The sequence below is a fragment of the Alligator mississippiensis genome, chromosome 5, assembly GCF_030867095.1.
Source record: "Alligator mississippiensis isolate rAllMis1 chromosome 5, rAllMis1, whole genome shotgun sequence".
Classification (NCBI taxonomy): Eukaryota; Metazoa; Chordata; order Crocodylia; family Alligatoridae; genus Alligator; species Alligator mississippiensis.
Window position 1 is genome coordinate 129,937,344 of NC_081828.1, and position 26,230 is coordinate 129,963,573.

General features: G+C 44.2%; 1 protein-coding gene across 8 annotated transcripts in view; it reads left to right on the forward strand.

Annotated features, from left to right (window-relative positions):
* PDE1C (phosphodiesterase 1C) overlaps window positions 1–26,230 on the forward strand; it is a 491,302-nt gene that overhangs the window by 156,137 nt on the left and 308,935 nt on the right. For 2 of the 8 annotated variants that reach the window (XM_019483438.2, XM_019483443.2), the window contains exon 1: window positions 16,317–16,919. The exons of 4 other annotated variants lie outside the window; for them this stretch is intronic. In XM_019483438.2, the coding sequence (XP_019338983.1) occupies window positions 16,819–16,919 (101 nt within the window). In that variant the 5' untranslated portion in view covers window positions 16,317–16,818. Of the gene's footprint in view, window positions 1–15,957; window positions 16,042–16,155; window positions 16,252–16,316; window positions 16,920–26,230 lie in introns of those variants that run through there. 2 more of the 8 variants (XM_019483440.2, XM_019483439.2) reach the window with 2 other exon arrangements.

Genomic DNA, 26,230 nt, shown 5'->3' on the forward strand with positions numbered 1-26,230 from the left:
GAACTTTCTATAGAGCTTATTGACACATGCTCAGTGCATCCCTGAAGCAATTTTACTTGGTAGGTAGTACAAATGGAGTGGGTGTGTAGAGTTTCAGTCTGGTGCCTCTTGGCTCTGAAAGTGAGTGGTACAGAATTACCCAGATCAGCTCTTAAATTCAAGCAGTAGAAATTTCTACTCTTGGCTGTGGAGGTCTCTGTTTTAAATCTCTGTTCAGGCTGGTGGGGTTGTCTTGCAGTAATGTACAAAAAAAAGTGCATTTATCATTTTAACTTTTGCACAGATGGTTGCATCTTACACACAGAAAAATTATGATTCTAAACTAGATAAACACTTAAAGCCATGGGAATTCAAAAGCAATAATAATCCTTTTAGGAAATGCTCAGGAGTGAATTATTATGGTGGCAGATGCTTAATGCATTTAAATCAAATATTACCAAAGGATGAGTTGATTGCTGTTGATTATGTATTTTAAAAATGTAGGTAGTAGTGAGAAGATGTCATTTATTAGTGTGTATTAAGAAGTCTATTAGATTTTCTGCATTGTTCTAGGCAGATTCTTTTTTGCAGGCATATATTTGAATTATTTGGTGTAGCCTGTTCCCTAGACAAAATAACCAAGGTCTCTAATACTGGCTATTCCATTTTTACTAAACAAAAATATAGCTGAAAGAATTTCTTTCCTGATGAAAGCTAAAGTCTTTTTATCTGTAACTTCCTAGAATATTAAAATTGTATGCAAGGATAATTGTTTTTGTACCTTGAGGAAATAAAAGATATTGCAAAAATACTTCTTGGGCATTACCTACATATGCAATTCCATATGGTACTTACAGAACATACCATAAATCATTATGTAGAATAGCTTTTCCAAATAATTCAAAAGGTTTATTCTGTTTTTCTTATAAACCAGCTCCTCCCTTCCTGGTCATAGTACTTCTGCTTATATTAAAGACAACTCTCAACTTTCAGTACGGCATATATTTATAGACTTGACAAAGGATGAATCTGAAATTTAAATGTCTATAGGGCATATATGTAATATTTATCATCCAATTGAGTATGTGCACAGAGCTTAGTTGACATTTTCTATTTGATTCATTGACCTACACAGTTGATTTGCCCCAGTCCTACAATTCCTACATGCTCCACTGTGACCTCGGGGGAACCTCATGAAATCACTGTGGTTCCATATTGATGCATCAAATTTCAGGATTGGGACAACTTTGTGTATGTGCATGTATGTTCCTTTCTTTCCAGTGACATTAAAAAAACATGGCTCTAATTTCAGTTTCTTTCCAGTGGCGCAATGTGGTATAAATCTATCTGCTTCATAAATCTTTCTGCTAAAGAGAAAGAGAATGACATGGGAAAGAAAGAGGGGAAGATGAAAATGGTTAGACTGGGAATTACAGATAAAGGGTAACTGTCAGTTTAGGGGCAAGCAACAGGTATAATTCAGATGAGGACAGCAAGGGTTGGGTCTGTTTTTATTAGTTAGGATTTGGCCTGATGTGCAACTGCAAATTTTGAGCTGTTCACAATTTCTGGTCCTGCTAACGAAATGCCATAATGCAATGGTAAATACTTGTAAAGTGGTGATTTCACTGAAGTGCTCCTAAAGGGCCATTTAGAAGATTGGTGGGGCTGGGAGAGAGCAGAGTAATGTGTTTTATGCATGCACGTTATAGTGCTAAATAACCTACAACAAATGGTGAGAGCATAATAACACAAAGAGTTGGTCTTGATTTCAGTAGGACTATGTCCAGCCTGGAGCCTGTAGTATTAGGGAAATGGCAAAGAAAAGGGAGGTGGGGGGTTGAAAATCCCTGGTCAACAAAGAAGTTTTGTTGTTATTTACAGTGTCAGGATTTCATTTCCACTAATGTTATGATGTTCTCTTTAATGTTTATATTTTTTCATGTGTTTGTCCAAAAAACTTAAGTATTAGAATGAGGTGTGGGGGAAGGTTAGGAGAGAACTCTACACATCTGATATGTAATCTGTCCCATAACATGATTGAGTTGTGTCCCTCCAATCTATTTATACAAGTCTTCATGGAGAGACACACTGTTGTAAAACATTGGTCAAAGGAGTAACATCTTCCTGAAGGTTTAATTGATAAGGGTAATCTGTTTGCTTGCAGAAAGATGGAGAGTGAGTTGCAAACAAAGGTGTGTTTTCACCAGATGTTGCTGATGCTATTAGTTATAGGGCTCTAAAAGCTGTTTTTAATATTGCAGTGTTTTAGACTCTTTCAAGAATCAATAAAGACCAAGAGGAAAGAAAGTTATTTCTCAGTGGTGGATTAGCAGAACTGCTGATAATAGGAGGTGACCAGGTTCTGTTTTTCATGTGACTTTCAGGTAAAAGTGTGGCTACTATAGCCCTCCCTGGTAGTTTTATGTAGATTATATCAATATCCAGTGATTCTGGGAACAGTATATTGTCTGAATATAAATGGTAGCTCTACAGCAGGGTTGAGCAATTATTTGGGCCTGAGGGTCACTTAGGTAGTTTTGGTAAGCTGTCACAAGCCGGGTCAGCACCCCCTCCCTGCAACAGCTCACCAAAACTCACTCAATGGCCGGGTGGATGAAATGGGGTCATGGGCAGGTGAAGAGAGGCATCTGGGGGTGGGATAGGTGGGTGAGGTGGGACTGGGATTGGGGCATGGTAACAGTGCAGAGCCCGTGTCTGGGACAGAGCTGTGATCCACTCTCCGCATGTCCCTGCCACTGGTGCTGGTTCCGTAGGCACGGGTGTGCAGGAAGAGGATCGTGGCTCTGCTCTGGCCCCTGGCCCCATGCTGGTACTGCTATGATCCTGGGGTCTCCACAGAGACTGGCCAGGACCCAAGCAAGCAGGTTGTACAGCCAGGTGGATGGGATGGGGCTGTGGGTGGGCGAGGAGCATCTGGCGCCACCCCGCATCAGGACCAGCTGCACACACCATGGCCTGGGCTGCCACCTGCCTGGGCAGGGCTGAGGGACCCATTGTGTGCCAGACAAAATCCCTTGGTGGGCCAGATCCAGTCCATGGGCTGTATTTTGCCCAGTCCTTAGCCATTTTTCAGTTCCTGTAGTAAGTCTTCTCTTCTCTTAACTCATAATTTCTCATATGGCACCATATCAAATACTTTGTGGAATTCCAACAATAGATGATGTGCCACATTTCTGTTGTCTAGAAAATTAGGTCTCAGATTGGTCTGACTGACCTTTTGATAAACTGATGTGGTATTTATCCAATTTTCCATTTTCTTTTGTACCTTTGACAAGTCTATGCTTCAACACTTGTTTTAAAGTTCTGCATACTACATAGGGCAGACTAATGGACCTCTCTAGGTGCCCATGCCAGTTATTTCCTTTATTAAATAAATACACCATGTTTGATTTTCTTTACTCATTCCACCTCCATCTTGATAGATTAACTATAAATCTTTGCTACTTCATGTCCTTGTGATCTCATGTGCCAGCTTTTCCCGAATTCTGAAAAGAAAATGATCTGTCCCCCCGAGTGAATGAATCTCTGTAAATTCCTGCCAGCCATCTTCCTCTTCCTGCATTTTCAATGTGACCAACAATATGGAACACGGTGACAAAATATTCATTTCATATAGAAAGTATAGGATGGTTTGGATAGGGATGATCCTATAACAGGCAGGGGGTTGGACCTAATGATCACTAGCTTCTTTCCAGCCCTTTTTCTTCAATGATAGTTTTCGAATCATACATATATCTTCACTTCTACCTCAGCCTCACCATATAGAGATCTTCCTTCCTTGTTTTCTATTTATTTACATAGCTGAATCCTTTTTTTTATTCACTTCATTTGCAAGATTTAATTATCTATCTGACTTTTGGCAGTTCTTACTATATTCCTACACTTCCTGACCTCACAGGATATGTCTGTTGCATAATGTAAAGTCTATCTGAACCAAGTAGCTGGGTGAGCACTGGGAGTGCTCTTTGTATGCAGTCCTATAATGAATTGGATGTACTGTTTCTGATACTTTAACTAGCTTGTTCAGAGATAGCTTGGGTATCTCTTGATACAGAGGTGGGCAACATACAGCCCGCGGGACACATCCGGCCCACCAGGCACTTTCATTCAGCCTACAGGCACCCACCAACGAATTGTATCCTGCCCAGCACTTCCTCCCACAAGGGTGGGAGTGAGACAACCACATCTAGACCTCCTCAACATACCCTATTGCACCTCACTCCCACCCTCATGGGAAGAAGGGCCCAGCTCAGCCAGTAGCAGCTTCTGGGTGGGGCTGCTGCCGCCATTGCTGCAGCCACCCTGGTGGGACCTGCATGGGTTCCCTCATGTCCTGCTTGCTCTGCACAGCAGGTAGGGAAGTGGTAGAGGCAGGGGCAGGGGGGACCTGTGGCTGGGTCGGGGCAAGGATCGTGGGGCTGGAACTAGCAGCAGCACGGAGACTACACCCAGGGGGACAGTGGGAGCTCAGGGCTTGGGTGGGCAGGGTGTGGGGGTGAGGGAGGTTGGGGGTGTGTGTGTTGGGACCCCCCCCCTTGGTGCATAGCCCCCATTGCAGGCAGCAGCAGCAGGTGGGGTGCTTGTGCCCTGCGCAGGCACTGGTGCCTGGCAGTGTGTGTCTCTGGCCAGTGTGGTGGTGAGGAGCGCAGCCTGCCTAGCCTGCCTCTGTCACAGGGGCTCTGGATGGCACACCTGCAACTCCCACACTTTTGCGGCACCGGGGGAAGACCTGCACCGGAGCCGCTTCCTTTCCTGTCCCCTGCCAAGCAGGGCCATGGCTCCCTTCCACTTCCAGCAGAGTCCTGGGACCTGTGCAGCAGGGGATGGGGAAGGCAGCTGGCTCCAGTGCAGGGCTTCCTTTGGTGCTGCACAAGTACGGAAGCTGCAGGCATGCTGTAGGGAGCCCCTGCAATAGAGGTGGGCCAGGCACTCTGCGCTTCATGCTCCCACACCCAGTGCTGGCCTGAGTCGCGTGCCCCCAGGCATCAGCACCTATGCAGGGCATGAGTGTTCCAATCTGCTGCTGCTGCCTGTCATGTTGTGTCTGTCACAACCCAAAGTTGTGATTTTTGTTTGTGTGTGTGCTTCGGCACTGCTAAATTATTTTCCCGCCGATTGTAGCTTTCTTTGCACAGTAGAGTTCTCTGCTGCGAGAGAGAACTCTGGTGCAACGGGGGATTTCCCGCCAAATTACAGCTTCTTTGCAGGGTGCATTTTTTTTGCATACTAGTGATACACGCTGCAAAGGAGTTCCCGCCATTTGTATTCGGATTTGCGCCACATTATTGGCCAATTCCAAATGTAGGCACACGTGGCGGCTAGCTATTGGCTTGCTAGCCATACAAAAGGCTTGGGTAGCTTCTGCCCAAGTCGGAGGAGGAGGAAGGAAGAGAGAGACTCTGTGTGAAGATCTCCAAGCACTGCGGACCCTCGCGGACCCAACCCGCCTCCTCTAAGCAGGCAATAGAGGCTTAAGAACTGAACCTATGGAGCTTTCGCTTCTAGCCTCTCCCTGTCACCGATCGCAATCCCAGACGTATCCCTTTCCTGTAACTTCGAACCCACGGAGTCTCAACTCCGGGGAGCTTTTCAAGCTCAACCGAACCGGACCCGTGGAGCCCAAACAACTCCGTGGGAGCAATCGAATTTGTCGTGGTCCTCTAGCGAGGATCTAAGCGGGAGCTGTGCCTGGAAACCTGTCCAGCCTACACCAATACCATCTTTGGGTGTAAGTAAACAATCTTTTCAATCAACCACTATGCGTTTATGACTAACTCTAGCTCGCTGCCGGCTCTCTCTGACCCCGCGTGCCCGGGCTGCCGGCCACAGCCCGCGTGCGCGAAAGACGGGCCGCGGATTGCCCCTCCCGACCCGCGTGCGGCGGCGGGAGCGGGGCCCGGCCCACACAGTGTCTGCATGCATGTTGTAGCATGTAGGGGGCCCTGCCCAGATATATATATTGGTGACATTATCAGCTACAACGGCTAACAAAATCTGATAGCTAATAATGTTAATTTTCCTTTTATCAGTGCTGATCAAATCCTCTTTCCCTACCTTGTCCCCATGGGCAGCTTACCAAACATATTGGAAAGATTACTTTCCAGTCCTCCCCCATTCTCAGATTAGTATTGTGTGTAAGCAAACCATAGTCATGTTGTGTCTGTTTACACTCTGATCCTGACAAGAAAGAAGTGCTAATGGCTCCTTAAAGATGCAGCTTTGAAGGTTGGTTAGGGAAAGAGGAAGGCGTAAATCATGACATCTCTTTGCTGAGGCACCCTGGAACATCAGATATTTGGAGGAAGGGGTGGGTGGGGGTAGGGAGAGCAGTCTATCCTGGGATATGGAGGATTAGGCCAAATACTATTACCCTATATGTGACATGCCACACTTTGAAGTTAAAGGTTGATAGAAATGAGGTACAAAAATATTCTACAGTTTTTCAGCAACATATTTGTGGCTAATTGGCTATTTTTATGGCTGGTTGTCCATGTTTATCATGAGATAATTTGCATGTATAGCATGTCTAGTAAATGTAAAGTGTCAGGGTTCTTATCAGCAGTGGAAGCTAAATCAGGTACAGGTAATTCTGTTCATGAATAAACCTTGGTCTTAAAGTATGACAAAATTGGTCATAATATTAGATGATCCAGCTGCCTGACTTTTTTGTTTTCTTTGCCCCGTGGTTTTCTGTCAATTCCTCATGTTCAGTTAATTTAGGGAATGCTACATATTGTTTTCTTTCCAAGATGTATTACTGTAGCATTGAAGCACTTTGCATTTTATAAAAGTTATGCAAATACGTGAAAATGAAAGAAATGTTCATTGGTCATTCTTATTTTTTTTCTGAACCTCAACAGGAGAAATAGCTGACTTTCACTCTGTCAAAAATCAGATATATTGCCCATGTATGAATCTAGAAACCTATTGGATTTTAATATGCAATCATAATCCAGAGTTCTGTAAAGTGGTTGTGGAATACATTTTTCAGTATCTATTACTGTAGATATTTTTGCTTGTGTTCATTTGTGCTTAACGAAAAAGGACTCAAAAGTCTTGTTTTTAAAATGTCTTCTAATAAACTGCATGGATCTATGGGAGTTCTATTTCCCATCAGGCATCCTGCTATATTGGAAATATTTTTCTATAACCAGTACAGTGAACTTTACAAATATTACTGCCATTTGTACTTAGTTACATAGTGTATTTTGTGGATAAATTGGACTCCTATGGAGAGTCTCTCTCTCTCTCTTTCTGTCTCTCAGCTTTTGGTGATACTCATAGTTGGCACTTCTGACATGAGGGTGATATCGGCAGTTTGGGGAAAATGACATAAGTAGTTCCACTGTTTTGTAGCTAAATGAAGAAGGTCTATGTGTGAAGGGGATCGAGGAGGAACCAGTGCTGTGGTCATGATCTATTTATTTTTATCTTTTTAAATCCTGCTTCTGCCAGAGTTATCATATTGGTGGACTTCAGGGCCCCGAGAGTCCCTTTGAAGTCTAGGCAAGGACGGGGCTTACTTGTGTACAGCTGTGCTGGGATTGTCATTTCATTAAAAAAATTAAAATTACTTTAAAAAAATTAAGTCCTATTTGAACATGGGGCTCTTTAAAAATATCTGGGTGTGGAGTGAATTCTAGGCAGTAGTGTTGAAGGAGGAAGCTTTGTCTGGCTCAGCCCTTCCCTTGCTATTTACTGTATTTGGAGGCAGAAACAAGTAGAATTCCCTCCTGAGTCCTAGTGCTAAATGCAGTTTCCTCAGTTATTTCATATAACGTGCATTGGCATAATATATAATTGGTTAGGTAGAGTTTGGGTAGCACTGCACCAACCAATTAGGTGTGCAGCACTACGTGTACCACTGTTAAGATCCATAATATGCTCCCATCACAGAAGCTACCTTGCTGAAAATGGCACTGACTGTACCTAAAAGCTCCCGTGGGATTGTGCTTGAGTTAGTGTTCTCCCTCACTGTATATCAGCCGCAAGATGATGCAGGTTAAATGATATGTATTAGCAATGGGTATTTCTGGAACAGGTTCATAATGTTTAGAGTCACTTCTTGTAAAGCTAGGCAAATACCACGAGGAATAATTTGATAGGCTGAACAGTTTTCCCAAAGAAAACGAGCAATGAAACAGCCAACTTAAAAGCAGCTAGTTGTAATACCTTGCATTTATAGTGTGCCATGAACTTTCCCTAAGTGCTTTATAAACGAAACCACAAGCTGATTGATAGACCATTATGCCTTTTTATTTAATTATTTTACTTGCAACTGAAATGCAGCCACCCATAAAATAGCTATTGTGTTATAGTAGTGCACAGCAACTCTCCACAACAGGAAACGCTGAAGATGGGAAGTAAAGAATTATATCCATTGGAAACTACAGGAACAACCCAGTGTTATGGGCAACATAATACTACCTAATTTGGACACCATTATTTTGGTGTAATGGGTGGGGGATGAGGGGAGGATTGCCATGAGATTTCAAAGAAAAGCACATAGTGAAAACTTTTCTATTTTGATTTCTTCTTTGAAATGGGACCTGCCAACAGCATATTGGTGTGGTGCCCAGTAATAGTTGTGGGAAAAAGAGAGCTATTTGTGGAATCTCCGGGCATGTGTAGATGAAATGGGGGCCCTAAATTGAAGCGGTGGGTTTTTTAAAACACTGCTTCAATTTAGGGCCTTTTAAACTCCCGTGTTGTGCACACGCCTCACTGACTTACCTGCCTCTCCAGCAGTGGGGAGGGGAGGGTGAGCTGCCGGTGGGTGGAGCAGTCCCTGGGCTGCAAGGGGAAGCTGATGCTTCCCTCTGCAAGCAGCAGCAGCACCCCCAGGCGGCACCCACCTGCAGGTACCTGGCTTGGGCAGTCCTGGGGGGCACTACAGCTGCAGAGGGAAGCACTGGGCCCCCATGCAGCTCAGGCAGGCAGGCAGGCTCCAGGGGGGGAAAAAAATGATCAGGCTTGTCTCTTTCCTTGGGTGGAGCCTGCCCTCCCAGGTTGCTGCCAGGCTGCCTGCAGGGCTTCCTGCAGAGCCCCTGAGCTGCACAGAGCCTGGTGCTTTGCTCTGAAGCTATAGGAGCAGCAAACTAAAACTCCTTGGAGGAGTTTTGGTTTGCTGTGCCCCAAGTCATTTAAGGTGAATTACGCCACCGAATTTCCTACAACAGTTATAATTAATGTGCAATACGTCGCTGCCACATGTGAACTCTGACACCATTAAAGTAGTGCAAAAGCATTTATCCCACTTTAAAGTATCATGCACACATGCCATCATTTAATCTATATATGGCCAACACTACTACTTCCGGTAAGGCAAGTTTTCCTTGGATATATTCTGTGTTGACTCAGTTCCCTCCTGTCTACACTGGAAGATCATACCAAATCAGACAGCTCATGGTAGTTTGGTCCTAAAAACATAAAATCGTGTTAACAATTGCGTAACATCTCTATGGTAACTACAGCAACTGGAGGAGTAGTACTAGTTTAAAGGCTTTCCTATCTTTAGCTGTCGTTGCTACAATTTAACATCTGGAAATGTAGAAGAAAGAACATAAACTGGCCAGTCATATCTCTGCACACTGCTAGCTAGTGCTCCCCAGTGACCTCATGGATTACATTTTTGTATTTAAATGGTTAAACTCTTATTAGTTCCATTATTCAGATTAAGGGACATTCTGAAGGTCCAAGGAAGTGTGATTGTGTGAAAGGTTTAGCACTTGTTGTGGGATATAAATACCCATTTAGACAGAATGCCCTCAGACTCTTCCAGTCCCTTGTTCTCTCCAATTCCATGCCACCACTAGCTAGTAGCTGTAGGATACTATCCCGTATTAGTAGCTGTGGAGGAAGAATGGATACATTACTACACTGCGTTCAGGTGTTTTTTCCCCCCACTTTAAGTACTGGAGAGAAATATTATTCTTGAGAGATCCTAAATGACAATAGTGCTAGTTTTTTTCTTAAGATTCTTCTGTACAAACAATAAACAAATAAAGCAATAATAGGAAATGAGGGAGCGAGAGTCATTGGATAATAGCTTTATTTCTGAGATTTGAGTGCTGTCTCCAGTCACACCAGGGATCCCCTCCATCCCATGTTGCATGCTACTGCACTAAATCAGTTGGGGACCACAAGCCATTTCACCAGCTGAATGTATCTCTAAGCTAAAAACAGATGTTAGATTTCGGGACAAAGACAGACCCCAGCAGAAGTCCCATGCCAGTGGAGGAGGGGACTTAAAGCCCTGTCCCCCTGCCTCATTCTGCTGGCCTGGCCCAGGGTCTGGCCATCCCCCCGCTCCAGCAGCAAGTGGGGGAAAAGCCTGTGAGGGGCTGCTCTGCCCCTGTGAGGCTGACTCTGGCTGTGGTCCAGAGCCAGGTTTCCCACCCCCACCCCCTTCTCAGCCAGCCAGTGCAGCAACTGTGCTCTGGTTAGGGAGTAGAAAGATGGGGCCAACCTTGCTCCATTGGAACAGACAGTACAGCACGGCCCAGGGCTGCAAAGCATCCTGGGATGCTGGGGACTGTGATTTAACTTGAACCAGGAAAGGGTTTGGGACAGAAGTTCCATAAATTGGTTTGACCTAAGTCAATTAAGTCTGATACTACATTCAACCAGGTTTATCTTAAATTAGTTTTGGCTATTTTGAAGGCGGTTTATGTGCAATGAACTTCTGTTTTGTTACAGGTTTAAACCAGTTTCTGATCCCTTAAACCAGCTTATGTGTAACTTCTGTCCCTAGCCTGACTGTATATGCTTTATCTGGATTACACCTCTCCTGATAGCTGCATTTTTTCCTTGTATCATTGTCGCAGCTCCTTGTTGATCAAATTCACAGTAATCTGCAGGGAAAACCACATTTGACTTCAGTGAGACTTTTGTCTAATGCCTCCTCATTGTGGCCCTGGGGCTTTCTTAGCTTCCAGCTTGTTTACTGTATGACTTTATTGTACCTAGAATTCAATGGTGTTAGGTATGCTACAGTTACATGGGAAGACAGGTGCTGCTTTTTAAGATGTTTATAATATTAAAGACCCATTCTCCTCCCCTCTCCAAGACTAAAATATATTGAAGAAAAGTTTTGTCACCCTCATCTGTCTGTGATGTGAAGCTGATAAAAAGTTGAAGCAAACCAATGCCACCATTCACAAGAGGCTCTAAATCAAAATCTTGTTACTTTTAAACATTTGGGTACATTGCCCTGCAGTGGGCCTCATCTCTCTCCCTTCTCCTTCCTGCTTCTTCTTTTCCTAGTATCTTTAAACTTTTGCCACTGGTATACACAAGATACGCAGCTCCTGCAACCTGGACTATTTTTTCTATGTCTCTTCCCTCTCTAGCTCTCTTTTTGTGGGGGTGGGGGGAGGAGGGAGGGAAGTTGCTATATCCCTTACCTTCTCCTTTTTCTTACTTTATCCATTCTTTTCTGTGCTGTACAGTGCTTTCAAGTGCAATTTTTATAAAGGTCAAAGGTATAGAGTAGGATTGGAAGCTTTAAAACCTGGAAGCCATGTGCCTCATCACACTGTTGCTTTTATATAAATGTTAATGTATATTTCATTCCCAAATTAAAGCTGATATGGAGGTTGATATGATAATTTGCTGTAGGTGCATGTTTTGATAGCATCTTGACACTTCTTTGCTGTTCAGGTAGTGGTAACTTGTAGGAAATGGGATGTAAGAAAACATGGTTAGGTATAGGCATTCAAAAAGCTCATGGCAGAATTGATCTAAGTTACTCGGTTTTCTGTAAGCAGTGTAGGTTATATTGGTAGTGAACAGAACATATATTTTCCCTTTAGTGGGGCAGGACATACATGTTGCCTGCACTAGATGAGTCCATCAGGTTGGAGGCACTCCTGCAAGCCTCCTAGCATGTCCTGTGGGTTCCCCGGGTTGTCAGAGACTACCAAGTGCCCAGGCCACCCCTGATTGGCTGCCAGGCATGAGAAGCATGAACCCCTCCTTCTGCTGTGTCATCTGTCAGCCACAGGCATCTATCAGCCTCAGGCAGGCAGTGGGGTGCGGGGGAAAGGAGGCATCTCTGTCCCTGTGTGAAACCCATCAAGAAGCACCCTACGATGCACATGCAGACCTGACATTGAGTCCAGGAGAACCCCTGCAAGTGGATGCTGTCCCATGGAGCCTGATGTGACTCCTGTGCACCCACTCAGGGACCTCCATGCATCCTGGGAGTGGGTGCAGCCCCACAGAGCTTGACCCCATGGAGCCTGGGCATGGGCAAGCATTCCCCTCACACCCTGCCTCTCATTGCGTGCCTGCAGCTGACAGATACTTGTGGCTGAAAGATGATGCAGCAGGGGGAGGAGGGAATGCTTGCCCATGCCCAGCAGCCCAGTCAGGTTTCATGATGCTGTGCCCATTCATGGGGTTATGGGGGTTCCTGGGTGAGTGTGCAGGAGCCAGGGTCAAGCTCTGTAAGGCTGCACCCACTCACAGGCGTTCACTTGGACTCTGTTTCAGGTCTGTATGTAGATTGTCGGGTGTTATGTGATGGGACACAGATGCCTCCTTTCTCCCCCTGTGCTGCCTGCCTGTGGCTGACAGCTAGCAGGAGGTGGGGCTGCAGAAAAGGTCTGTGCTAGAAAGGATCTGTGCTAACTTGGCTTTGTGGCAGTTTGAGGGTGGGACCCTCTGGGCGCTTGGCTGGAACAGCTAAGCACAAGGCAAGTGCTAGCATGCCTCCTTGTGAGAAGGGGCTAGTGGGTGGCTGCAAAGGAGTTTGGGATGCTGGCAGACAGTGACTTAACTTGAATCAATAGGGGAACCGGTACTGCAGTTCAATGCACCGGTCCCACCTACACTGATTAAGTTTGAGTGCACATAGATCCAGGTCTATCTGAGACTGGATTCTACTGTTTTTAGACCAGTCTGTGTGTGCTGAACTTCTGCTCTGTTATGGGCTTAGACTGGTTTCTGGTGATTTAGACCAGTAAAAGTGTAACGCCAGTATCTGGCTAATGTTCCTGTGCAAAGCGGAACTAGAAAAGCACAGTCCTAGTGAACTTTAGATAAAGCTTGATGTAAAGTATGGACCACTGTGTTGACAGTGGGTTTGGCCTAGCAGCAATCTTATGAAATCACAGTATAAGTTGCAAGTCTTCAGATACCTTTCCCCTATGTGTTCCCACTTGTGTGTCTGTCCTTGGCTCCTGTGACTTTTGCAGACCTAAAGACAACATCTAGAAGATCTGTGCTAATAGGATTCATATAGCATAATGTGAGTTTGAGCAAATTCAAGCCCTGAAAAGCAGAAAGGTTTCCCTACATTAGGTGCACTTTGAAAATAAGGCCCATATTAGGTTAAATTTCAGACATGTAGAGCCTATATGTTGGACAGATAATGGTCAAATAATATGAAGAAATACCTTGGCTGTTTTAGGTATACCGCTTTTTATTAGTGGATCTCAAAACCCATTGTAAAGGGGGACAGTGTGAATTGTTCCCATTTTACTCTTGGGGGAAACTGAGATACAGAAAAGTGAAGGGCTTCCCCAAGCTCACCTAGCTGGCCAGTGTTAGAGGCTGGAAGAGAATCCAAGTATTCTGGGGTGCTTGTAAACGTGACGGTTATCACGATGTACACATGATGAAAATGTCATTTGTGTGGCTTAATGGCATCATACTGTCACAACCCAAGGGTGTGATTTTTTGTGTGTGTGTGCTTCAGAACTGCTAAATTATTTTCCGCTGTTTGTAGCTTTCTTTGCAGGGTGCATTTCTTCGTTGCAGCACAGGAATGCACGTTGCAAGGAGTTCCCGCCATTTGTATTTAAATTCGTGCCCCATTATTGGTCAGTTCTAAATTATTCCTATGTGGCGGCTAGCGATTGGCTTGCTGGCCGTATAAGAGGCTTGAGTGGTTTCTGCCCAAGTCGGAGAACTTTGAGCACGCTGCAAAGTGCCTCTAAGGAGATTTGACTTGCGGCTAGCTGATCGATAGACTGATCACCTATCGATTCTTCTCCCTGTCGCCGAACGATCCCTCGACGTACCCTTCCCTGCGCGCAAAAGTTCCATGGAGCCTCGACAACTTCGTGTGAGTGAATTGTGAGTGAATTCAGAGTTCTGTCTGAGTCCTAAAACTAGGATTTATGAGAAGTATTCCTGGAAACGTTCCAGCCTACACCGCGACCGTCTTTGGTGTAAGTAAATAATCTTAAACAACCATTAAGCGTCTGTGCCTAATTCTAGCGTGCCGCCTGCCTTCCCCAACCCGGCGTGTCCGGGCTGCTGGCCACAGCCTGCGGTGCACAAAAGGGCCTCGGATCGTTCCCAGCCCGCACACATACATTACACATGCATGAGTCTGGGGGTTTTTAGATGAGTTTGCATAATTGCAAACTAAACCACATCTGGATGTAGTTTAGTTTGCAAGGATATGTTGCGGCCGTCAGCTTGCCTCTCAGCCATGGGAGAGGTGGGCAGGCTCCGCAGAAAAAAAGGATTGGAACTCTCACTCCTTATGCTTTCAGTAGGTGCCTGCTGAAGGCAGAAGTGGTGCGGGGCCTGATCCTTTTTTTTTCTGTGGGACCTGCCCACCTCTCCCACAGCTGGGGGGGTGGAGTGGGCGGGGTGGCAAGCTGCCAGTGGGCTGAGTGGGTCCTAAGCTGCGGTGGGCCCTGGTCCTTCCCTCCTCAATGGTGGCACACATCGGGGCCGCCCAGGCAGGCTGCTAGTGGGTTGGGTACTGCTTCAGCTTGGAGGCAGCACCTGGCCTGATCCAACTGTTCCCCAAGCCTGCCTGCTGAAAGTGCAGAGGGAAGGACCAGGGCCCACTGCAGCTCACAGGTCATTCAGCTCACTGGCAGCTTGCCCCCCAGCTGCAGGCAGGCTCTGGCTCTGAGAAGAAAAGGAAAATAAAGGATCGGGCTCGTTGCCATAACATGACAGAAAAATTGAAACGTTGGGTTTCAATTAAAAACCCACTGTTTCAATTTAGGTGGCATAGAATAAAACCCTGAGAACTAAACCCCCATTACATGTATAAGCGCCTCTGAATCCTATCCCAGCGCCTGTCCAGTAAGCCACACTACCTTCATGCACATTTGTACACTAAAATTTGACTGTATAGGTTTGAGTCTGTTCTCTAAAAAAAAGTAACACAATTGGGGTGCAGGAATGAACCCAGATGTTATTGTGTTGGAATGGGATTTAATTAAAGACAGTGACATTAATTGCATGACTAGGGGCCACTGTGTGATTAAGGGCTTGTGGAATTAGGCTCATTGGTGTATTTTTCATGCTGCAGACTGCTTGAAGTGTAAATTGACAAACTTGTACAACTGTAACAGAATTGTCATTTACCAGAAAAATTTCAGCGGAGGTTCCTTTCTTACCAACGGCAAGGATGATTTCTCAAAGGGCATCAGATACCATATCTCTTCATCTGCCATAACTGTTGCTGCTGGTGCAAAGTTTCAAAGATAATTTTACCTCACTGCAATGTCTCCATCTACATATGCAGAATAAATAAAAATATAAGCTAAAGCATCAGAGTTCATAAATCTTCACTCTGGTGCAATTTAGAGCTGTCAAATATTGGTATAATTTTAGGGCATTCGTGTCTTTAAGAGAAATATGTGAGGTGTGAACTGCAAACAAAAATACTGTATAATAAGCGCCCCAAAACATCTTAAAGCAGGGATCCCATTTCACAATCGGAGCTTTAATCTCTCAGGAATAAAACTCTTGAAGTTGAGCTATAGTTCCTATTCTGGCATGTATGCTGCATAATTTATAGTATATGTATCAATATTGTTGATGTTTTTGAAGGGACATGTGTGTGTACACATATATGTTCATCATTAATATTAATGTTTGAACTTGAAGTATCTTCTTCAGTTAAGTACTTCCTCTTTCCTCTGGTTTTGATGCTTGGTCACCGGCTTTATTTATTTATTTCAAATTAATTTTGCCCAAGTTGAAGCTCTGCAGCTTGTTCCCCGTATCGCTTGCTCATGAAAGCACGCTGGCTGCACAGAGGCATATGACTGTTTCTCTGAAGTGAGTTGTGCATCTACTTTCTTTAATTTTTTCCTTCCTTTTTTATCACAGCCAGCCTTTCTCCAGCTGACTGTTCTCTCTCCGTGTGTGTGTGTGTGCGCGCGTGCGTGCGTGCGTGTGTGTGTGTGTGTGTGTAGTATTGCCCAGGCTATGCTGACAGACGACTTTTTTCTCAGTTGTCAGTTTTCTTGCCTGTCAGCAGAGCTGCTGGTAAGTGGAAGAAAACAACAGGGCGGGAGGAGTAAGAGACTGAACCGAAGGAGAGTGAGAGGGAGGACCAACACTGGAGGGAGAGAGGGTTGCCATTCGCAGCATGGTGGAGCGAGGACTCTCAGGGTCCAGCGAATAGAGAAGCAGAGAATCGGGATCTGTACAACTCCCCATCCTCCTATTCACACAGCTTAGTTATTATCAAGGGGTTTTTCCTGCCCCCCCCCTTCCCCTCTCCTCCCTTGATAAAGACCCTTCAGCTGGTATTACTGATCGTATCCTTGGCTTGTTGTAAAAAAATCTGTGATGGCTTTCAATCTGGAGATCAGCCTCTAATTCCCTCCATCACACACAGGACCATGGCATGCTGCCACAGCTACCCTCAGTGCGCACCTGGAGTTCTTGTTGGCTACACACACTTCCTCTAATCAAAGTGAGGGGGGAGGCTTAGAGGTGTTTGGAAAAATGTTTGCTGCTCCTGTGCAGTGTTAAAGGTGGAGTGTGTGCATGTGTGGGGGGTGATATCCATACCTCTCTGAGGTTTAACCAAAGCAATCACCTGCAGCTATGGAGTCACCAACTAAGGAAATTGAAGAATTTGAGAGCAACTCTCTGAAATACCTGCAGCCGGAGCAAATAGAGAAAATCTGGCTTCGTCTCAGAGGACTGTAAGTAATGCTCTTGGGGTTGTTTTTTTAAAAAATCCTTTACCCTCATTGTCATAATTATTATAATACTTTATTGTTCTTGTTTTATGTATACCTTTTAAAAATAGCCTAAGAGTTTCCACACCTGCTCTCTGTAAATACAGTGACTTCCACTTACTCTTCACAAAAGGACAGTCTGCTTCCTTAAAAGCACTGAAACGGCTGGTTACAGTGAACTAACATTTTCCAATGAGAGTGCGGAAATGTCACTAGACGAGGCATTGTAGCATAGCAGCAGTTACCAAGATGTTAATGATTCTGAGTGCTAGTAGTAGAAAAGTTAATATGTACAAAGTGGTACTTAATTAAAGCCTCCTTTTTTTTAAGATTGTTATTAAACTTACACTGCATGTCACATCTAAATGAATTGCATTTCAGAGACTGGTTCCTGCACTGAAGTAGTTAATACGAACAAATGGAGGAGGCACAGTTGGAAAATGTTTTAAATAGCAGTGATAATGGCAGGATATCCATGCTCTGTTATTAACACTCATGCCCACAGATTGGATTGGATTTATTAATTTATACATCTGTGTTAAGGACAACTTTGCTTTGAAGGGAATAGTGCCTTCTCAATAGAAAGGACACTGTTGTTTAAGAAATGTGGTGTGGCGGAGGAAAAAATAAAACTAGAGAGATCTAGAGATAGGATGTCTTTCCCCCTCCCCCACTTTGTATGTAATAAAACAATGACTACAAGCAATAAGACCCATTAATGCCCATGTATTACTTACTTGCTTCTCTGTTTCTGATCAAGCCTAAAAGGAATCTGATTGTATTAAGCTGCATCTGTCCATATGTTCAGACCTGATATTTTTTTCCATTTTTGAATGTGGGAGTTGTTTAACATTTCATCCCTCTAGAGAGATGCTAGTGCCAAGTTAACAATGTACAAGCTAATAACTAAAATCTAGAGTCTAAAAGTTTAAACTTGAGTTGTTCTTTGAGCCATATTTTGTGTCAGCACTAATGGTATGTTTTATAAAGCACATCCAATACTTCTGTAATAGTTCTAATAGCCTAAAAGTTACACATGATTTCTTTCAAGGTTTCACTCCAGGAAACCTGTTTTGTGAAGAAACTTAATCAAACTAGATGACAGCTGCCTCATACTCATTCCAAATAAAACAGCTAGAACACATCTTTATTTTCACGTCTCTTACCATGCTGTAGTATTACTAGTCCCTGAATTTGTCTAAAGTCCCTAAATCAGCACACTCCTAGATTATTCTGATAGTTTATTACATCTGAGGTTCAAAGTAGTACATATTTTTCCATAGCATTATTTTTCAATTGCAGGATGACTGATAGTATGTTATAGTGACCATATTATGTGGTCAGATTCTGGTTTTATTATACCCTTGAAAAATCAGAGTAACTGTATTTACTTCAAAGGAGTTACCCAAAGTAAGAATCAGGTTGACTATAGTAAATTTTCCCAATATTAATATAGTGTGTGTGTGTTTGTGTGTGTGTGTGTATGTGTGTGAGAGAGAGAGAGAGAGAGAGAGAGAGAGAGAGAGAGAGAGAGAGAGAAAACACACTGCTTATACATACTCTTGAGAGATTCACTGCATTCTTGCTATAAGAAGAGAGATTTTATAAAGTGGATTTTCCCCCTGCCCTCCTCTCCACCCTGCCCCTGTCAATTGCCTGACTGTAGGACTGTACATATCAGCTTTTGCATTGAGTTGGTCCAACTAGGATTTTATAGAAAGGTTTCAATTTCTGTTCATTTACAAGCATGAATTTAGAACATGGAAGAAACATTGACTGCAAGCTGAGATTTGGCATGCTGCTTTAAATCAGAAATGATTCTTTTAATTTATTCTGTGTGTGTGTGTGTGTGTGTGTGTGTGTGTGTGTGTACACATGCATGTGTGTATACACTTACATATGCATGTCTAGGCACACACATCATATATGTGAGTGTATATATTCACACTTATAAAATATACACTTTCAAAGCAAAAGTGTAGATCTTTTAAAATATTTTTAACCTTTACCTAATGTCTTTCATCTCAAAAGGTCACGTATGCTTTACAAGCCGGATACTGTGATACATATAGGAATCTATTTCCCCCACCAGTAAAATGCAGACCACTTTATAATACAGGAGTCATTTAGCAGACCCATGAGTTGTACAAAACAGCATAAGAGAGCAAGTTAAACAATACTGCCAATTAAAACTGCTATAGGAATTTTAGGTTAGCAGAATGCAGTTACCCAAATTGGATATTTGATCATGACACTGAAAAGGGCCATGGGAATGTTAACGATCACAGATGCTTAGAAAGCACCTGCAGTAACATGGTACCCCTTAATACCATATGGAGTACTTACTCAATAGTGACTCAGAGGACAGACCAATGTATTGCATCACCACCTCCTGCAGCACCTAGGTTTTCCAGGGAGGTCTATTTAAATTCTCACTATATTAAGCAGGCTCAGATTGAACATGATGAAAGCCCAGTATTTTTAAAGGCTCCTGTATATCAAAAATGTATTCTGCTTACACAGAGTAAGAGCAAATCTTGACCTTGTGCAGCTGGTGAGGAGTGTATTTAGTTCAGGATGTTTAGGATTTGGAAGGTCATACAAAACATATATGTTCTGTTTATAGCAAAGTGTTCTGTGAGAGTGTGCAGGGGGGAGGCTGTGTAAATTTGGGACCAGAGGATCTGCTGCAATGTGCATCATCTCTGTGCAGGGGCACACAAGAGCCGTCCAACAGGCTTCCCTTTGTGGACTGTCTTTATCTGTAGTCGCTACCTAGTGTTTAGCTCGGTCACTTGGGCAACATACTGGCATGAGGATTTGGTCCATTTACAGTTTAAATCCTTTCTCCATTAGTATTTTAAGAATGAGCTACAATATGTTTTCTTGAATGTTTTTAATTAATGCATACATATTAATATTTTGATATTTGCACACAGCATATTGATACAACGTGAAGAAATGTTTAGTCCATGGACCATAGTGGTGTCTCCAGGTTTAAAAGGAAAGCGGGCCTCATTGAGGTTATGGAATCATATCTGGCAACAAGTCACAAATCACCTAACAGGGAACTGTGGTGTAAGTGACTGTCTTGTAGGTTACCTAAATCCATATTCATTTGGTTTCATTTTAATCACAATCCAAAAAACGCCTTCATGGAATTGTTTGTTGTTTTTAAAAATCAGTCCCCGAATAACTTATTTCTGGTGACAGAGTGCTGTCTGAGCTGTAAGCTGCATGAAATTTTATTTACGGTTTTTTTCTTCCAGAATTTTTGTTAGCTGCTCTGTGCTTGCCTCAGGGAATCAGGATGAGATTTACTTCCAGATTTTACCCTCTAATTTTACTGGTGTGGGCTTTTATTTATATACAGTAATCATCCCTTGAACATAGTCTATCTTCGCTGGCAACAACCTTGCTAGTTTTGCACCTGGCAAGAGTGTGTGTGTGTGTGTGTGTGTGTGTGTGTGTGCGCGCGCACGCACATGTGTGTGCATGCGCCCCAACATTTGTCCCAAAATAAACCCATTCTTGAATCTAATACAATGAAAAAATAAAGGTGTTGAGCTGTGAGTAGCTTTAGATTTCTTTATTTCTGACTCAGGCAGTAACTATGTTCCCATTCATCCCCCAAGCTCCAGGTATAAAGGGTTTCCATAATGTTGTGGATCTTATCCTTCTCTCACATTGGCTAGTGGCCAGCACTGTAGCTCCTGGGCCTAGAGAAAACCTCCACAGTTCTTAGGAATCCAAGTATAGGGGAGTGGATGGCCCAAGTTGGGAAGTGGGGTAGAAGCAATGTTCACTTTTTAGAGCACTGAAGATGGGGGAACGCATTGAGCCTACAGGCTAAGTGGAGCCCAAGAAAGAGATCAGTGGTCAGCCGTATCCATTTTATGGGGGAATTGCTCACAGCATTTTAGGTTCTTTCATGTGCTGCCCTATCTTGAGTCAAACTCCTTACTCGTCCTGCTCAGAGCAAAAAAAAGGCAATGAATGTCCCCTATCTGTGTGCTGCTTCACTATGTTTGTTAGTTGTGGGCTGTCGGCGTGCTACCATTCCAATACATGCAAATTGGGGGGGGGGGGAGGGGGGGGCACATTGCCAAGTGCACTCGCACACAGCTGGTATCCATGCAGCGCTTGTCCTGTTGGGCAATTGATGATCAGTTCTCTTTGATTTCTCTGCTGCCACTTGGATGCAGAGCCATCCATTTGTTTCCTCATATGGGGGTCTGCTTTGCACAACTGCCTGTTATTCCTGAAGTATTCATCCATGAAGATTGACAAGCTTAGACTGCAAGAAACTCCGTTTCTTAAGGACGTGCCAATTGTGTGTTTATGGTTCCTAGCAGCTGCTTGTGAGAGAAATGAGACTTGAAATCTCACATTTTCAAGCAGGAAGCGTGTACTGTCTCTGCAATATGTACTTCATATATAAACCTCTTCTTCATTCAAATCTGTTTTGCCAAGCTAAGGGCTCCGACATTTTTACTTAGCAGTCCTACAAAACCACCAATGTTAACTTTGACACCAACTCATCTGTGTTTTTTGAAAACCACTGAATTAATATAACTAGCTTTGTAAATGCAAAGATTTGTTCCCCACAAAAGATATGAATTGATTTTAGCACACATAAAACACTGGCAATGGCACAACTTTAAAACGTGATTTGGAAACAAGACCTTTTGCTTTTACAGCTGAGAGAATGGATAATTGTGACCCAATTTTTTTCTTCTTTTACTTGAAATGGATTCAAATGCCCTGTTCCATAGCTAAACATGCCTATAAATGAACTAAAGAATGGTTTCATTTACTGATGTGCATAAAATCGGGAGCTGTGTTGAAGCCCTCTCACAAATTAAGATTGAGTGAGTGTTTGCTTAAAAAGCAAAGGGTTGCCTGGTGTCAATCCTGAAAGCTCCATTAGTTTTAGTGGGGCTCTGCTGATTTATAGTAAGTGAGGATCCACCAGGAAACAGCTTTCAGTTTATGATTTTGGCTGTGCTTCTGTTCTAAAAAAAAAAAAAAAAAGAAGCCCTTAATTTCTAGTTAATCCAGTATTATCTGAATTGTCCAGCAACTGCCTCATAGCATTTCAGAAGGTAGGGGAAAGTGGACTTTAACCTTCTTCCCCACAGCTAGCATTACAATACTGAATTTCTGGGTTCAGATGACACTTGAGGTGCAGACAGAAGTTACATTTTTTGCACGATCGGCTCCCTGAAAGTGCTCTACAGCTGTGCCGTGACACATGTGCATGGCTGCAGAGCACTTTTAAAGTGGCCAATCACACAACAAATTAACTCTTGTCACATGAGGGATCAGATAATGGCACTCCAGTTTAGAGCGCCTTAAGGAACTTGCATTCCCTAAGGTTAATTTGTTGCATGATCAGAGCTGGGCTGATGCAGCCTATCCCCACCTCCACAGCTGTCAGCAGGAAGGGAGAGGGGAGGGGGAGTGAGCTGCCAGCTGGAGTTGGCCCAGCATGAGCTGGAGTGGGTACAGGTGGATCAGAGACTTCACAGCCAGCCCCAGCCCCAGCCCCAGCCTCCAGTTCAGGTCAGGCAAACCCCAGCCAACAACTCTCTCCCCCCTCTCTCCCTGAATCTGGAGCTGGGGTGGGGGAGGGATGGAGCTGGGGGAGAAGGACAGCTCCTTGGCTGCAACCAGGCTCCTTGGGCTCCTGCAGGCAGGATTGATTCCCCCCTCCCCCCCCCCCAGCCCCCGACCCAACAGGAGAGTGTCTTTTGGGTCAGGGGTTGCTCTAACTCATGGTGCTTTATGACCTGCACATCTATCAGTGCTCTTGGTGTATATTGCTTTCCCATGCCACTAAAGATGCAATTACAAACAGAGCATCTCTCACTGACCTGTGACATAATGGGATCCTCCACTTTACATTCATTTTCTTGCTGCCCTTCCTCCTCCCTCACTTTTCTAACTGTGAATTGGAACTGGTGTTAAAAACGGAAAGAAAAATTAAAAAGCTAGATGTACCTTTTAAACTTGCCACTTTTACGTATGTCACAGAGAGTATTTCAGAAAGTGCAGGAACTCTCTCTCTACTTCCTTCAGCTGACCCTAGGAAGTATATTAAATGAATCCTGCCAATACTGAGGTGGTTTAATGCAAATATGTGATTAGGGTCCAGCTTTGTTCCCACTGGAGTTTAAGTGGTGCAACTGTGTGTGCAGTTTCAGTAGGAGAAGCTTGAAGCTTTTTTTGTTACTGAAGGCAATGAAACAAGTGTTTAAGTGCCATCACTCAGCATATCCATTTCTCCCCTGTATCTGTCTGTGTTCTACAATAGTTTTAGGGTTTCTTCTTTAAAAATGCAACCTACACAAAAAATAGTTTTCTCAGTAACAGCACTTGGACTTGCTTCATGTTTTATTTTGGCCAGGTACAGATATTACACTTTTACTGGTATAGGTGATCAGAAACCGGTCTATACCCATAACAGAACAGAAATTTGGCACGCATAGACTGGTTTAAAAATGGTGGAATCCGGTCTAAGATTTGCTGTCCCCCAATCAAAGGGTGAATGTGTGTTCTGTTCACTATTGATCTAACCCATGCCACTTACTGAAAACCACATAACTTAGATCAATTCTACATTGGGCTTTTTGAATCAGAGAAAATTAGAGTTGGAAGGGACCTCAAGCGGTCATCTAGTCCACCCCCATGCTCAAAGGAGGACCACCCCCAACTAGATCATCCCAGCCAAAGCTTTGTCTAGCTGGGTCTTAAACACCTCCAAGGATGGAGAGTCCATGACCTCTCTGGGTAACCTGTTCCAATGTTTTACTACCCTTCTAATGAGAAAATTATTCCTAATATCTTACCTAAACTTCCCTTGCTGCAATTTGAGACCATTGCTCCTTGTCCTGTCATCTGCCACCACTGAGAATAGTCTAGGTCTATCCTCTTTGGAACCCCCCTTCACGGAGTTGAAACCTGCTATTAAATCCCCGCTCAGTCTTCTCTTCTACAGGCTAAATAAGCCCAGTTCCCTCAGCCTATCCTCAGAAGTCATATGCCCCTCACCATTTTTGTTGCCCTCCGCTGGACTCTCTCTAATTTGTCCACATCCTTTCTGCAGTGGGAGGCCCAAAACTGAACACAGTACTCCAGATGTGGCCTCACCAGTGTTGAACAGAGGGGAATAATCACTTTCCTTGACCTGCTGGCAACATACCTACAAATGCAGCCCAGTATGCCATTAGCCTTCTTGGCAACAAGGGCATGCTGCTGGCTCATATTCAGCTTATTGTCCACCGTAACTCCCAGGTCCTTTTCTGCAGAGCTGCTGCCCAGCCAGTCAGCCCCCAGCCTGTACTTGTGCATGGGATTGTTCTGTCCTAAGTGCAGGACTTTGCACTTGTCCTTGTTGAACCCCATGAGATTTCTTTTGGCCCAATCCTCCAATTTGCCTAGGTCACTCTGAATCCTAGCCCTACCCTCCAACGTATCTACTACTCCCCCAGCTTAGTGCCATCTGCAAACTTGCTGATGGTGCACTCTATGCCATCTTCCAGGTCATAGATCAAGACATTGAATAAAACTGGCCCCAGGACTTACCCCTGGGGCACTCCATTTGATATCGACTGCCAACTAGACATCGAGCCATTGATTACTACCCTCTGAGCCTGATGTTCCAGCCAGCTTTCTATCCTTCTTACAGTCCATTTATCCAGCCTATACGTCCTTAGCTTGCCTGCAAGAATGTTGTGGGAGACCATATCCAAAGCATTGCTAAAACCAAGGTACATCATATCCACTATTGTCCCTGTATCCACAGAGTCAGTCATCTCATCATAGAAGGCAGTCAGGTTGGTCAGGATTGATTGGCCCTTGGTGAATCAATGCTACCTGTTTCTAATCACCTTCTTCTCCTCCAAGTGCTTAGAAATGGATTCCTTGAGGATCTGCTCCATGATTTTTCCAGGGACTGAGGTGAGGCTGACAGGTCTGTAGTTGCCCAGATCCTTGTTTTTCCCCTTTTTAAATATGGGCACTATGTTTGCCCTTTTCCAATTATCTAGGACCTCTCCTGATCACTGTGAGTTTTCAAAGATGATGGTCAGTGGCTCTGCATTCTCATCAGCCAACTCCCTCAGCACCCTTGGGATTTATCCGATCTGGCCCCATGGACTTGTACACTTCCAGCTTTTCTAAATAGTCCCTAACCTGTTCTTTCATCACTGTTGACTGCTCACCTCCTCCCCAAACTGTGCTGCATGGTGCAGTAGTCAGGCAGCTGACCTTGGCTGTGAAGACTGAAGTGAAAAGGCATTGAGCACCTCACGGTTTCTGCATTCTTTGTCACAAGATTGCCTCCCCCGTTCAGTAAGGGACCCACACTTTCCCTGATCCTTCTCTTGCTACCAACATATTTGTAGAAACCCTTCTTGTCACCCTTCACATCCCTTGCTAACTGCTACTCTAATTGGGCTTTGGCTTTCCTGACTTCATCCCTGCATGCCCAAGCAATGCTTTTATATTCTTCCCTAGTTATTTGTCCAAGTTTCCACTTCTTATAAGCTTCCTTTTTGTGATTTAGTTTACTGAGGGGTTCCCTGCTAAGCCAAGCTGGTCTTCTGCCATACTTGCTAGTCTTCTTGCACAGTGGGATGGTTTGTTCCTGCAGTCTCAGTAAGGCTTCTTTCAAGTACAGCCAGCTCTCCTGGACTCCTCTCCCCCACAGACTGGCTTCCCAGGGAATCCTGCCCATGAGTTCCCTGAGTGAGTCAAAGTCTGCTTTTCTGAAGTCCAAGGTCCTTACTCTGCTGCTCTCCATCCTTCCTTTCTTCAGTTCATCCTGAACTCAATCATCTTGTGGTCATTGCTGCCCAAGTTGCTACCCACTATTACATTCCCCACCAATTCATCCCTGTTTGTGAGCAGCAGGTCAAGAAGAGCACAGCACCTAGTTGGCTGCTCTAACACTTGCACCAGGAAGTTGTCCCCAACATTCTCCAAAAACATCCTGGATTGCTTGTGCACTGCTGTATTGCCCTCCCAGCAGATGTCAGGGTGATTGTCCCCCATGACAACCAGGGCTTGTAATCTGGAAACTTCCATTAGCTGTTTGAAGAAAGCCTCATCCACCACTTCCTCCTGCTCTGATGGTCTATAGCTGACATTCACTACAACATCACCCTTATTGCTCTCCCTTCTAACCTTAACCCAGAGACTTTTAACAGGTCTCTCTCCAGTTTCAGACTGGAGCTCTGAGCAATCATATGGCTCTTTTACATGAAGCACAG